Source organism: Bipolaris zeicola, assembly GCF_000523435.1.
Source record: "Bipolaris zeicola 26-R-13 unplaced genomic scaffold scaffold_38, whole genome shotgun sequence".
Taxonomy (NCBI): Eukaryota; Fungi; Ascomycota; class Dothideomycetes; order Pleosporales; family Pleosporaceae; genus Bipolaris; species Bipolaris zeicola.
In genome coordinates this window covers 134,419-149,946 of record NW_006912087.1, presented here as the reverse complement: position 1 = coordinate 149,946, position 15,528 = coordinate 134,419, and the positions used below count along the sequence as shown (strand labels likewise).

Genomic DNA, 15,528 nt, shown 5'->3' with positions numbered 1-15,528 from the left:
AAACCAGCTCAAAAGTCATATATGGTTACCACTCATCCCAAAAGCGGCAACCGCGACCAAATATCAGGTCAGCTTACTGTCCCATTCCACGTAGCATTATCCAACCAGTTCAAAAAATCCTCGGCCTCAGTAGGGATCGGCTCCAGCCCCTCAATCATCGGCATATCAAGAATTCCTTGTCCAGCACTCGCCATCATATTCTCTGCATCCTCACCATCCTCCTGGCTGCGGTTTGCAGGCGGTTCATAGTTGAGGACTTCATCTAGCACCACCGCAAGCATCTTGTTGAGTTCGCTGCAGAGTCTGTGGTTTCCGTCGCCGGGTAGAATGATCCACTCGAGGCACGATGTTAGTATGGAGAGATTCCGTATGACGTCTGCACGCGAGATTGTACTTGGGAGCGGGACACCCTCGATTGTACAGCGGCGTAGCTCCAGAGCTATTACACCGGCGGCTGGGAAGCAGTAGAAGAGGACGACGGTGGGGAAGTGGCGACGCGTCTCGTAGACACGATTGTTGGGCATGGTTGATACAATCGATGTTGCAAGGAGTTTGAGTGATACTTCCAACAGTGCAGGAAGGGCTTGTTGCGTTATCTTGTGGAGTAGGCGTTGCGTTTGGAATTCCAAATGTAGATAATCCAGGTAACAAGCGATAAGGCGTACAGCTACTCCGGGTCCTCGAACATTCCAGGCAGCATCGTCTGTATATGTCTCATATCGGAGGTACGCTGGTAGTGCGTGCCACCATTCTGCGCATTCTGCCGAAATCGCTCTTCGGGTTGTCAGGTCTCGTACAAGTGGAATCGGGAGCCGACTTACTCTATGTTCCGTACCACTTCACTGTCTTTCTCTCCAGCAAGACTCTGTTCTAGTAGCCTTTCTTTGAAGACACTAAGTTGACAACTTAGGCGAACGAATGTAGCAGGATTAAGGAACCCTCCAGTATTCCAACCCGCACTGTCGAGCTTCGAAAGCTCTTCATTCAGTCTAGTTGCATCTTCCGAGATTATGGCCTGGTCACTGATGTCTAGTAGCATCTTGCGATCACTGTATCTCCAACCCATCAATGGAGGCCGCCCATAGAACACTGCTAGAGTCTTGTCTGAGCGGTAAATTGCAGCATATAGCCTTCGCCTAAACTCCCGCATGAAGAAGGGCTCATGGTTTTCACCTTCTGAACTGGAGGCTTCGCAATGTATCCCTGCAGCATACAGGGCACTGACACTATCTCCCATGCGTCGCCATGTTCCATGGTCTTCTCAAAAGTCAATGCCTAAGATACGGTACATTTTCAGAGTAATGTACTTACGATTGTCTCCATAATAATTACTGACTACTAGCATATTGATGTAGACAAGACATACCATTACTGCAACTGTTAGCAAAGCACAAGTGCAGTGACCTGATTTGGTTTTCTCTTACTCTCGTTTACTGCGCCATGCGTCTGGCAAATGTTGATACATACGTTAGTAGCATGCATGACATCTTCAATGAACTCGTCCTTGTTCATCACCTCACCTCCCTCTAGTGTAAACATGGGATCATTCGGCGCCGTAAATTGAGCCTTGGAGCCAGCAAGAACCAGAACAAGGCCTAAAGTCTCCCATCTCAAATTTTTTCCAGTGAACAACGTATGAAACTCGGCTGGTCGCATGCCTCCAGGCACCTTCATGGGCCGTGCGGTGTTTCTGGTCATCTCGGCATATAATGAATAGACATCATTATCAGCAGACTTTAACAGTTCCATATCTTTGCGGAGTTGAGGAAGTGCTGAGAGAATCAACGGACCAATAATGGGACAAGCTTTTTGTGTTTCGAAGTATAGTGTTAAAGACTTTTCGAAGAAACTGAACGGTGACAGGGACGAAACTATCAGATTTCCCAAGGCGAATTGACAGTGACGATGTCCCATACTTCTACTAGGCACTGGAGAAGCCGGAATAGGTTGCTCCGAGGATTCTTCATCCATGGGCGTGGGTAATGGATGCTCACCCGTGAAGACGGAGGCATAGCTCGTTGATCCCAAGAAAAAGTTCCTTGCTGGATGAGACACATTTTGGGGTGTTCTGGTGGTAGGTTCTGGTGGTGTTGGCCATGTATTACTCACCGCCCCTGGATCTGCATCATTTCTAAGAGTAGGGGGGCTGAGTGTTAGTGACGCCAGCCTTCCTTGGCCGTTTATAGATTGCGCATCTAGTTTTCTCCGACGTGACTCTGGTTTCTTCCGCGGTGTTCCGGCCGGCTTGGTCATCGGATTAGGGTGATAGAAGCACTTATAAGTGTTAGTGTGATCATACGTGCATGGTTTTATAACTAGGTAATGCAAGCGTTCAGGGACCACATTCCGGCCTCCCGAATACCTTCGAAATATTCGCGTGCGTTGGAGGCATCGATGTGCCAATCACACTGAGTGAACGTATTTTAATGTTTTTTTTTCAAAGTTCTCCTTCCTACATTAGGAGGCGTGATCATGAATACTTGTGAAATCTAGTGCGGGATCTACTTACTTGCTCCGTAATCCCGCGAGCATGGCACTTCTGGCAGGTAGGCGTTGCATGGTCGCACCTAATCTTTGATATGCGACACGGTTCACATGACCTGTGATTAATTAGCATCCGGTGTCCCTGGACGGGAGCTAGCATCCCGAGCCATTTCCAAGCTCTGCGCCTGGTCACGGACAGTGTGCACTGCTAGCGTGCACCACAGCCGTCACCGTAGGTTGACGGCTGGAATGGCCACATACCTCGGCTTTCCATTTCTCCGCAGCATATCGAGTACTATAGCTAAGTTCTGGATGGCAAAAGAATGGTGGTGGGGTGTTTTTCACACTTGTTGTCTTAGATGTGGTGTTGCCCAGAGCCATTATTCCGAATGCCCATGAATCTAGCTCCGAGCCCCCGATGTGTGCGCTAAGATCGACAGCGCTAAGCTTGATTCGGCTCGATAATTACCTAATGGAGTTCTTTCGATGTCACGGAGTAAATTCGCAATTGTAGGAGTCGATTGAATCGAGTTAGATAAGAGAGCATGCCAAGGAAGGCTTGAAGCCGAAGGCAAACCAGCCTCATAGCTTCTCTTCATCCGGGTTTCATATCTACACATGAGCAAATGTGATAGACAACGAGACTATCAAGACGTCCGGCGATTTTGATCACATGCCTTAGCTCTAAACGCCGGCGATGTGTGATTGTATCGGCATGTGTAGCTAAAGGCCAAGTGTGCTGGTCATTATATATAGCCAACATCTATCTTTGACGGTCAGAGGCCAGATCAAACCTTCTGGGTCAAACCCTGCAGACGTTCTAGCGGTCAAAGGGTCCTCTGTCGGGCGTCCGATGAGGCGAAATCGGAAAACAGTCCTCTCATCAAAACAACCAATAATATGACAGTACAAGCAAGGCAGACGAGGGAATGTACATGATTCACGTCAGCCTCCAAGGCGTTTTTTTTCAGCTTTCGAGATTTTTCTGACTTATCTTACTAAATCAAAATGCACGTAATGGATACCTGAGCGCACGCGATTGCTCGGTGAGATCTCTGGTAAGCCTAAAATGGTACAGCATCGCGTCCCTTTGAAATGCCGAACTTCATATCCTTCTTGCGAGTACAATGTTGATTACACATGTGTGATAGATCGGCGAGCGTACCTCCCGGTGAAATGTCTCTTTGAACCCACCTGCATGTGTCATCACACTCTCTGCGTAAGTCTTGCCTACTATCTACCATAGCCTTACTTTCATTCACCAAATCCAAGCGTCATGTTGCTATGAAGAACTATGGCTGTGGCGACTAGAGGTCGATTACTGTGGAAGAAAGTCAGGCAGCAATTGTTATATCGAGTTCTCTATATCGTGGAAGCTTGGCTGGTTGTCGGCCCTTTTTGTAATGCAAGGGTGCCATGTACGATATTCAAATTCACTTTCCACAATTAATGGAGCCAACAATCGATTATAGGTCATTCAAACCGAGGCTGTGAAATTGCATCACGGGAGCGATTTTGGGTTCTACATAAGCGTTTGAACCCGCACCAGACCCCTGATCTAGATGACTTGTAGACTAGAGCTCATGGTTATAACTACGATTCTTAATCAGGGTACTAGACTATCGTGTACAGTTAGCATCGGATACAGATCTATTCGTAACCGGAGAACTGCCGTGGTGGGAAACCGACACTTTTCTGGACCTCATCAGGGCTAGCCTATGTTTACATACGTTCTTGTAGATAGTAGCGAGTTTCTGTCTGAAACATATCACAAAGTCATCAGTGATCAAAACACAAGTACACCTATTCAAGGTTTATTAGATCTATGAGTCTTTGACTTGATGTAGCTTCTTCAAGAGCCAGTTGGAATTCAAAAGAAAAAAACTTCTAACTCTGTTTTGGGGTCGGCTTCTGTATACAGCTCCTGTTTGGTGTAGTCGTGCAGTTAAAGCTCTGCAGCCATCAAAAGAGGTTACATTAGAAGTATTGCACGCTCCACTGATGGCTACATACGTATCCGTTTCTTTCGCATCTATGAAGATTACAGAAGTCTCTTGCTTCTAAAAATACTTATCGTTGTCTGTGACGAATTCTGCACTCTCACAGTTATTTTCTTTTGCGGTCTCTCTTCGAATACTTTGTCCATGCCGGGTGGAGATGCTGAATCTTATCACTTTCTCTGGGTTAAGCATGACGGTTGGTCAGGAACTTGATGTTGTCTGGTCATCTTGGCCATGTTGGATAGAAACTGTATTTATCTTGGCTGAGTGCATGTGGTACGGGAGGCTGCACCGGTGCCCGGCATACTGCCGTGCCGAATGCGGCATAGTGTCGTGTCCTGCCGAATTCCCTCACGCCCACTTGAGCAAGCACGGCCGAGAGTAGCAAGTCTACGCTTGTTGACATGGTTGCTCACCACGGATCCTTCGTTCCCATTTTCCCTGCTGTCGCCACCTCTACACCAAAGGCCCCTGCCCATTTATCGAGCAGAACGCAAAGTCAATCGAGAAACTCATCACGCGCGATAGCCGCGGGGCTTGCTCAGCTACTCCAGTTGCCCTCAGTTTGTGCTGGTGTACCACAAGTTTGTCTACTATACACAAGATTCATATCTTATCGAAGCAACCATCCGGACCGCGAAGGCTGGTACGACACACTGGCTGGAGGAACAATCAAGTCTAGTTTCCGGACGGATGACAGTGTTTTGCAGCATGAGCTGGCAGCTTGTCGCACCGGTGAACACAGCAGAGCCGCGCTAGAGCAAAACTCGGCGGTGCTCTGCCACCCATTACCTTCTGTCTGACCTGCCATTCGTTTCAGCACCCGCCACTGATTGGGAGCGGTTTAGCGAACAAGGCGCAGCCAGCGGTGCACTGCATGCATCTATGCCTGGGGTAGACAGGCTGGCGGCTGCAACCCAGATCCGGGACTCCAAAACCCGCCTTGAGGACGTGCAAAAAGCGCAACGCAAAGGCCGCAGAAAAGAAACGCGCCCAGCCACTTGTACACTGATATCATGAGCTCAAACAATGGGTGATTTACAGTGCAGCGCGGGGCGGCGCGAAGGTTGGTTGCGGCTTGGTGTGATCTAAATGTTGCACACAAGCATGCAGCTAAGCCAATAGCCTGCATTTGCCGGGTTGCTCTTCACCGGTCTTCGCGGGGCAGCGTAAGATGTGCTTGAATGCCGTCGCCGTCTGAACTTCTGCCCGTCAGCCGTCCCGAGACAGATTCTTCTTGTGTCTTATCTCTCGAGTCGTAGTGAGCGGTTCTCACTCTGGTCGGATCGCCCTCGTTTGTGTTCCTTGTTGCGCATCGCTCTTCTGCGCGCGCACAAGCCGTCCACCTCCGCTCCGCGTCTTCAGTATCATCGTGGGCCCGTGGGTCGACCTTTTGGCCCTTTTCACAACAAAGATTCCCCTCTGCGGTCTGGTGCGCAAGCCCTAGGAAGACCCTCATTCTGGTTTGGCCCCAAGTGGCCACTTGCGCGCCATGTCGACATACTCGCAGCAGTACCACACCTATCCAGACCAAGCTCTTTTCGTCGATCCCCATGCCTTTGTCTTCGGCGGCCAGTACGATGCGCGACAGCGCTCCAAGACACCGACCGACTCTCTGGTCAATCATACTGGGCACTCGCCTGGACCACTTGCGACCCCGCCGCCTTTGAGCCGGGGCCCATCACAGCAGCCCGAACTGCTCCAGGATCCTGAGCACATGTTATGGGACAATGGTAGCTCTTCAACGTCCCCTACGTCTGTGAGGACACCGGACGGTGACTCGTTCGAGGTGGAGATGCTCGACTCCGACTCCATGCGCAACTACTACCACCAGAACGGCAATACCGTAGCATCGCAGACTTCGCCTACTGGGCTACCCACAATGGATTCCAGCATGCTCTTTACTGCTCACGGTACCTTTAGCGACCAAGGTACGTTGCCCTTGGGTTAGTTTATCTGTTTCTGCTGACGCGCCCATAGCCGTCCAAGCAGCCTTCAATGCTACAATGGCCGACCCGCAAGTATTCCAGCAGCAGTATAACATGCAAGCCCACCAAGCGCAACAAATGCCAATGATGCACTCCCAGAACAACATGTACGACCAGAACTACACCACCCAGCCACCCCGCTTTGACCCTTGGAACGGGCAGGGACCTTCAAGATCCTCAATGACACCCAGGTCGGGTCATGTTGTGTTCGACCCAGCGAGCGACCCTGTAAACTACTCCGAGTATTTGGTCGATGTGGACACCTGGGCGGCGCATTACACCGACCCTTCGTCTCTCATCTCACCCAGCGAGCCTACTATTCCGATGCATGATAACATGTTCTTTTCACAAACACAGAACCTCGCTTCATCATTTGACCCAGTCCCACAGACGCCACTACAGCATCGTGGCTCTCTGGACATGCAGCATCGAGGTTCCTTCGACACGCAACATCGAGGCTCCTTCGACACACAGCATCGCGGTTCTGTAGACGTGCAGCAGAGAGGATCTTCACCACTACCAGACCAACAGAACTTTGTCAACTACAATGCCACTTCTAGTCTCTTCACTGAGAATTACATTACTATCAACAATGCCTTTTCAGCGTCACCATCGGCAACATCGTCAACTGGCCTTCACCCATCTTCTCCCTTCCAGCCAGAAATCAGTCCATCTGCACCTAGTCCAGGAAGTTCCGACAGCATGTACTCAGCTTACCAGCATTCGGACTCTGGGATGATGTTGGATCAGTTTCAGACGCAACAATTTGGAAATTTGCAGCAACCACAAATGCACACTCTCAAAGTAGACCATGTCATCCATAGTGGCGTGCCCGAAATGAGTTTCGATGCGTCTCCTGAGCCGGAATCGTCTCGGAGTGCAGCACAGAAAGCGCTAGCAGCGAAGTCTGGGGGCAGAGCTCTGGGCACTCACTTGGAGCCCACGGTCGCCAAAGCAGCGCACGACATGCGTAAGATTGTTGCATGCTGGCATTGTGTGTTGCAGAGAGACAAGTGCGGTCCTGGAGACATCTGCGACCGATGCTTCAAGCGATCTCAGCGGCCCAATGCTGACTGCGGTCTTGGATGCAACCGTATGAAGCTCATCGACCTGTCGCCCTACTTCTTGCCCTCACTTGTCACTCAAATGCACGAAGATTCAAATCTCACTCGCTTTGTCACCCAATACATCCAGCAGTGGGGTAATGATGAACTCACGGTTTTCATGACATGCGGCCAGAACAGCATGCCCAGGATTCCTGTCAAGGTTTATGAGTTTATTCCCCGTGGAGACGAGCTATTAGTACAGATCCAATACAGGCTCGACCCAAGGACACAGAAAAGAATTCCGATCAAGAAGCGAAGTCCAGCACTAGGCATGGTACACATCAATCACAATGAAGAGAAGAAGTACGACAAGTATATTTCCGACATCGTCGACCATCACCTCGACGCTTTTGGCGAGCTCTGCTGGATGGAAGACGACAATGACTTCCAGCAAAAGCTCTTCAAGCTGATGACGCGCGTAAAGCCAAAGTCGGACGACGAATCCAAGCTCCTCCGCGAAATCTTCCGCCTTATCATTGTCACCTTTATCATGTCGCACACGCTCACCATTGCTGAGGAAACCAAGGTCGCAACACTATCCCGTATGCATTCATATGGTGGCCCCAACTCTTACGTGGACAACTTCACATCGCCGCGCATGACGAACCGACAGCTCAAGTACTTTTTCTCGCGCCTCCAACGATCTATCCAGGCCAACGTCCTCAACAAGTTACAACAAATTCTCAAATCATCCAAAGGATGCGACAAATGGCTTGCGGCATTCGTTGCTGTATTGGGCATGTGCATGGCGCTTGAGGACCAGCAGAAGACCATCCACCTTGTGATGTTGACCAAAGCCCAGACTGAGGGACTCGACCAGAGGGACGCACAGGATATGGCGGATGAAGCGTGTCGTGAGATTGACAACAGGATGCATTTTGTGCAACAGATCTTCCGATGGAAGTACAACCGCAAGTGTAATCCCATGCGTGATGCCGATCTCGATTGGGAGAAGGAGGTTGGATTTGGAGATGCATCAAGTGTAAACTTTGTCAGACAGACTGCGCAGTTGGTGAAGGAGAACAGTAAGTAATTTCGGTGTGATTGAGAGGACGTTGAGCTGGTGTTAACACACAACAGTTGACTTCCTACAAAGAAGACAAGCAGTAAGCATCTCGCCTGCGAACCAGACAAAGTATACGTCGCGCCTCGTCGGGCAATTCCTGCTTTCCTTCTGGCTTCCAAGCGTGTAATGCTATTTCTACGGTTTTTTCCGCGCCGTCATCCTTGTTTCGATATCTGTTACATTTCTGCATCGAAATGTTCTACGCACTTTCTTCATCATGTCACGTTTGTAACGGCCTGCTTTTCCGGAGACCTATGGTCTCTGTCGCCCTTCATTCACGAAAATTTGTGGCACGGTAAATGCCCCGCTGGTCTACGACTTACGACTTCCAACTACTTCTCGATCGTTTCGATTCTTACGAGATAATAGTTTATACCCTTTCTGGTTTCTTGGCGGTGTAATTCTTTAGAGGAAAGGGACTCTGGGCTCATCAAGAGCAAATGACCAGCATGTAACGTAGCATATCTACTACAATAAATTTACATTATTGAAAGTTTATCTATTCCAGCATCTGATTTATTCGTATTATCATACGAGAAAGACATCAGGCGCTCTTAGGCCTAACCTACATCTCTGCGCCACTCGTCATCAAGCTTTCGGCTCCAAGATCATTCCCCCTTCCCGCAGCCCTGTCCGCACCGAACCTTCTCTGCACGCACCCTTCTCTGCACACGCCATCTTCCCCTCCGCGCCTCCCTATCATCTTCAGGCCTCCAATTCCTTAGCCAAAAAATCCAGCCAGCCACTACCCCTCAATCTTTCTGAAGCTTAGCCTCCCCCTCCCTTTGCCTTCTCTCACCCGAACCTATCTTATCCGTCACCGCCAGCTCTCTTCCTAGTCGATCGGCATCCGTATCCGCACATACACACGCAGCACCCACCCACCCAAAACAACTCACCCACACCGAGGAAGCAAACGCACCTACCCTTGTCGCCAATCAAAAGATTAAAATTTAGTCACTTAGCATCAGCAAGCAAATTACACTCTCCACCAAATCCAGTAATCAACTCCCTTCCTGCCCTTACGCGCGTAATATGCTTGCTACCCAAAGCAGCACGCCTAATAACAAACAAACCCGTTTTTGGGTGGGCAAAAAATCGGAGGTTATTAACAAGCCGCTCTGCATGTGCATGCATTAACGTCAAAGCACCCCTACCTTACATCCCCACTTTCCACGTTCATTCATTCACTTTTATGCTACATCGCCGGTCCGCATGTCGCGACCTTTTCGCAAACCATGCAAAGTCTGACTAGTAGTTACGACAATCTTTGACGATTTACTTTTCGACCCCCCCTCCCCCTCTCGCCCTTGGTCGCGAAAAATTTAAAGTTCGGGGCTAGTCAGTCTCACGTGCGGACTTTTTTTGTCGGGTGCGGGCATGCATGCGTGTACGCTGGATTGTGTGTGTTTAAAAGGGACGGCTGCATGTACGTCTGAGGGGTTTTGTTTTGGGGTAGGGCTAGGGTGCTGCGGCTGAGAAGGGTAGCTCACGAGCCGGGCGAGCAAGTCTACGAGACAGGCAAGAAAAATGTGGAGATAAGGCCAGGTTGGAGGTAAGAGGGTATAGGTGGAGATGGTATGCGTGGTTGCAATAGCATGAAGCATATGGAGTGCGCCACAAAACGAAGCAGGTTTTGAAAGGGCGGATATGCGCTGCGCTGCGTTGATCTGAGTCGTGTGTGTGTGTGTGTGTGTGTGTGTGTGTGTGTGTGTGTGTTAACGCGAGATTACATAGGGTGGGACGTTTTTTAGAGGTTTGTTCGTTTACTGGTTGGGTGCGATGCGAGGCATATTTGACCTTGGAATACGAGGTGCGGGTTGCTGCTGACAGGGGGGAGAGGGGTGGTAAGGCGGGTGAGTTTGCGCTTACTTCCTTTTTTTTTGACGTTATGCTTGCGTGCGTGGTGCATGCATGTAATGGGGTTCTTAGTACACAGTGGGTTTAGAGTTTGGATAGATATGGAAAAAGTGGGGGGTTAGTTGTTACCACTACTGTACTCCCCCATGTCTGGATATCTGCTTTTGTGCAAGCTAGGGGGGGTGGGGGCATGTTCGGGGTGTTTGCTTGTATCGTGGTTTGGGTTGGGGCAACGCAGGGGGATTGGTTCGGACCCATGGGCCTATTTACTTTTTTTGGCCCGCTCTGAGCACGGCACGGGATCCCGTACAGCTACGGTGAGATGCGGCAGGGCGGGTGAGTGACGGCGGGTTGCAAACAAGATACGACTTTTGGTCTATGGCGCGATACACCCTGCATTACAAGTTTTATAGGACCGATTGCCGGGATGATTCTTGACGTGAGTACGAGTTAGTTCTCGTGTTTGTGAATGAAACCGAGTAATGTTGGCTGATATGGTGCGATGAATAGGTAAAAAGTAGAATTACTTAGATGAACAAAGGAAATGGTTTGGCTCCAGTGAGCTTGTGGTATATGTGTCCAACTCCATGATGCAACAAGAAAATTATCTCCTCGGTAATTCCATCCCGCTTGAACAAAATCGTGACAAAAAAGATGAGCAGCCAAACATAGAGCAAAGATATTAAGCGCAAGATAGAAGAATCATACATGTAGAAGCATACTTGAGGCTTGACTGCAATCATCTGCCACATCATCATAATCATCATACCTGTGACTGTGTATCTCTCGTTCCAACTCTGCGCTCATCCACTTCCAATCGCTGATAGAGAAACTGTTGTTGCTGCGGCTGTTGTTAGCCTATCTGTCATGCAAGGCAATCGAGGAGAGGATGACGCACTGGAGGGGGAATTACCTACTGCTTGGCCCGCCCACCCGCGTTGGGGAAAAGCAGCCCGAGACCCTCTTCCCAACCGCGCTCTGTAACAATGTCGATCACAGCACGGCCAGACTCATCAAGGGCCTGTAGATCGGGAGGTCCGCCCATGTCGAGAAGGAGTTTCAGAATCTCGGCATCACCATTCTCAACAGCTTGCAGGATGGCGTTCCAGCCTCGGTGCATTTTGTTGATATCGGCGCCGCGGGTGAGTAGCATTTGGATAATTTCCGTATCACCGCTGTAGCGGCGGAGGGCTTTGACAATGGGTAGGTGCTCGCCTGGAGCATTGGGATCGGCGTTGGCAACATCGAGGAGGTAGCGGACGATGACCTTGCGCTCCTCGCGAATAGCAGTGGTAAGGGGGGAGAAGACACCGCAGTTCTTGTCCTCAACACTGACGCCAGCGTCAAGGAGGAGCTTAATGCTTTCGAGCTGGTTGGCGACTACTGCCATTTCCACTACACCGCGGAAGGCACGAGGGTTTGGTGTCGCGGCAAGAAGCTTCTTGAGGATTTCCGGGCGTTTGACGGCCATGCAGAGGGGCCAGTCTTCGCCTCGAATCGCGGGATCCGCTCCCCGTTGAAGCAGAATGTCGACGAGCTCACCCCTGTTTTCTCGGATGGCGGTAGTGAGCGCTGTGCAGCCCTCTGGTGTTCGGTCATTGGGGTTGACACCATGATCAAGAAGGTAGATCATCGCATCTTTATCGTCAAACTTTACAGCAGTCTCGATGATGCCCTTCGGCTTATTGAGATCTGCACCAGCTGCTACTAGCTGCGGGAGGAACTGTGTACGCTTGTGGGTGATACACTTGAAAGCGGGATATTCTGCCGCATTGAAGTTTGGGTCTGCGCCGTGATCGAGCAGGTATGTAACAATCTCTGGGCTGTTGTCGCGGATGGCCGAGCAAAGTGGTGTGTAGACATTATCCTTCCGTACGTTGGGCGACACGCCAGCTTCCATGAGGATCTTGATGGATTCAAGCTTCTTCAAACTAGCAGCCAATTCCATGACACCAGGCGTCTTCTTGTGGTCGGCACCACGCTGGAGCAGAAGCTGCAGGGCCTTTGGCTTGTAGGTCGATGGCCACAGAGGGTGCTTGGGACCAGGGAGGTTGGGGTTTGCGCCGTGGTCAAGCAGTACCGTCATTAAGTCTATGCGGTTCGCTTGGATAGCCTGGAACAAGGGAGTTGTACCCTCTCCGTTCTTCGCGTCAGGATCACCTTTTGCACTCAGCATCACTTCAACACACTTTGGTGATGTTGTCTTGTTCATTGCTGAGATGAGCGCAGTAGAGCCATTTTCCATGACAAACCCGATATCGCCGCCGTTAGCGAGGAACAGCTGGACGAAGTCGAGATAATTCTGGGATGCAGCCGCTGATAAAGGTGATTCGGAATCAGGTCCCGCCGACAGATTTGGGTCAGCACCATGCTTCAGCAGTACTTTGGCGCATTCGATGCACTGGCCACGGGTAGCAGCGAATAAGGGTGTAACACCTTCACGGTCGAAACCATTGGCATCCGCACCGTATCGCAGAAGTAGTACAAGGGTCTCTACGTCTTGGTTGTGAACAGCGACCCGAAGCATGGCAGATTCAACATGTGGTTCTGCTTTGGCGCCGCCTTCAAGCAATTGTTCAAGTATCCGGTGTCTCCTCTGCTCGACAGCATTGAACAACGCCGCCTTGCCGCCAACGTTCTTTGAGCCTCCACTCTGGCGTGGACCCCAGTTTTGGGAAGCCACGAGAGAATCGACCTTGGTTGCGGAGTGGTGATCTTCGTAGCGCTCACCGACGCTGAGAGAACGTAGCTTCTCCTCTATGGGCGAAAGACCCGAGTATGACGAAACCACTTCCTCATAAACCGGATCATCATGATAGCGGCCACTCTGGTGGTACATCGTGTCTCTAGTTGACTCGCTAGAGCGGGCACTTGGTGGTGCTCGCCAGTTCTTGTGGAGCTCGACGATACCTGAAGCCAGCTCATTCTCGTCGTGCCGGGAAATCGAACGGTTACTGTGATATGAGAAGCCTTCATCGTGACGAAGTTCGTTCAGGGACGGCCTATCCATGCGGCCGGCAGCAGGCATCATTGGTGGGTCTCGGTCTCCATGATGGCTGCTAGCTTTTGGCGGTGTCGGTGGAAGATTCGAGGTTGGGGCAGGATGTACAGGAGGGAGGGATGCTGATTTGCTTGGGTTGAGACGCTCCAATGCAGCTATCAGTCCCGCGTAGCCGATTCCCATCGAGGCGTCTGCTTTGGCTTCACCGATTGTCCATCGGAACATGGCAGAGCTGACTTTTAAGGAGTCACGACTCCGCGATAGTGTGTGGCGCATCTTCTCAACGTCGGTATCGGCGAACATCATTCGAAATTTCATGCCAAACCCGCCTTTGTGGTTTTCCTTGTCAACGACTGTAACATGCTTGTTAGCACCATCACATTCACGGGTATCTGGACCAGAAACCCAGGCAGGCAACATGTAGCTTGTCACTGAAACTTACATTTGTTGACCATTTGAGCGAGAACGGCAAACTCCTCGCCAACCTGACGGAGACGTCTGTCCAACTCCTGGGTAATTTCGACAGGGAGCCCATTGCGTGTCTTGTGGGTTTCTGCAACACCCGACTCGATAGACCATAATACCTAATCATCACTGTGAGCTTCATTGAAAGGGAGATCAGTGGTAGAATCGTACCTGACACAGTTCGACGAACTCTCTTGACAGTTGCTCGAAGCCTTGTAGAGGGACCTTTGCAGTGCTCAGGTATTCGAGCATACGAATTGCAATGGTGTTGCCCTGTACATTGACACGCTTGCACAGGTCAAGCGATGTTTCTTTTGCTGGAGCCATAATAAAGATGGAAAAAACGAACGAGAACTGGGGAAAAGAAGAACGCAAGTCAACAGGCGGGTCAATAAGGCATCTTTACAGTCCACCACTGGGCGGCCCAGACTCGAGCCCATCTCCAAGCAACAACAGGTACCACGGTAAGCCAGCCCATTCGCTTGCCTAGCCTGTATGGGCGCCGAGTCAAACACCCGCATACTAACGAATCGCGCGTATTGCTTTAGCTCCGAAACTTGTAGTGGACGTTCGAGAGGCCTGAAATAAGGTTTAACCCTCGCCTGCTCCGGCCCCAAGCCCACTATCTGCTGGGCGAGTTTCCAACCCGTTCAGGGATGCCCTGGGTATGACAGGTGCCATGCCACGTGAAAGTGCACGCCCGTGAGGGGAAACTAGGGACTGGTCCGATGGGTCGAAGAGACAATTTTCTGTTTTTGCGAACCCTGCCCCATCCTACCAAGCACCGCGCTTGTATCCAATCCTAGAGTACCGGTCGACTCCGTTCTAGGGCTGTTCTAGCTGGTGCTGATATATCACAAGTCGGGACAATGTTCTTCTCGGTATTGGCGCTGGGCACTAACGCCAGGCGGGCATCTTTGGGCTGATCTCTGTCGCGAGCTTGATCTGCGCTTAGCATGCGTCTTGTGCTACCACTTGCATGTGTGTGCTGAACTAGAAGGTGATAACGCAAATTGGGGATTGGTGTCTGCAAGGCCATTTCAGCATTACTCGTTGTTCAAATCGTCACGGTTTGTACAATTCTTCGACGTCATCGACACAGGTCCGAGGTAATGATATCAATCAGCCAGCCGCTGTGTACGTATGCATACCCCCAATCTCCTAAGGATGGGGCGCCGGCGTTGGGCTGGAAAAAGCAATTTCAACGTACGCCACAACCCAGTAATGCGATTGTCATGGTGGCTGGTGTCGTTCATGCGTTCGTACAGTCCCTAGTCCAACGCAGTGCGGAGCCGGAGGAAACCGAGGCAGCACAATATGCACCGTTTTATTATGCTTGGCTGGCAATCGGATAAAAGAATCCTACGCATACGTGATTTGCCGAGTACGGCGACGTAATGGTCGGGTAGGGGTGCCCAGTACGGCTATGGCATTTGCTTCACCATCCCTTGCTGTCGAGTCAGGTGTGGTTGCGCGGCACACTGATCAAGATCTGTCATTGTAGCCGCCGAGAGCAGCTGGGGGGCGACTTGATTGCCGCGCCCACAGCATTTGTCCG

The 15,528-nt window shown here is 50.7% G+C and overlaps 3 protein-coding genes across 3 annotated transcripts; 1 reads left to right on the top strand and 2 right to left on the bottom strand.

Annotated features, from left to right (window-relative positions):
* Nucleotides 1–68: 68 nt before the first annotated feature.
* COCCADRAFT_90843 (uncharacterized protein) lies at nt 69–2,771 on the bottom strand (the record flags this gene model as incomplete). Its single annotated transcript, XM_007712090.1, has 6 exons — nt 69–774; nt 822–1,257; nt 1,312–1,371; nt 1,425–2,274; nt 2,510–2,600; nt 2,746–2,771. The coding sequence occupies 6 exons, from the start codon at nt 2,769–2,771 to the stop codon at nt 69–71; spliced, it is 2,169 nt and encodes a 722-aa protein (XP_007710280.1).
* Nucleotides 2,772–5,631: 2,860 nt separating this feature from the next.
* COCCADRAFT_35073 (uncharacterized protein) lies at nt 5,632–5,943 on the bottom strand (the record flags this gene model as incomplete). The annotated part of the gene is made up of 1 exon (XM_007712067.1): nt 5,632–5,943. The coding sequence occupies one exon, from the start codon at nt 5,941–5,943 to the stop codon at nt 5,632–5,634; it is 312 nt and encodes a 103-aa protein (XP_007710257.1).
* A 33-nt stretch (nt 5,944–5,976) lies between these two features.
* On the top strand, nt 5,977–8,771 carry COCCADRAFT_24635 (uncharacterized protein; the record flags this gene model as incomplete). Its single annotated transcript, XM_007712060.1, has 3 exons — nt 5,977–6,415; nt 6,465–8,603; nt 8,659–8,771. The coding sequence occupies 3 exons, from the start codon at nt 5,977–5,979 to the stop codon at nt 8,769–8,771; spliced, it is 2,691 nt and encodes an 896-aa protein (XP_007710250.1).
* Between the last annotated feature and the right edge of the window lie 6,757 nt (nt 8,772–15,528).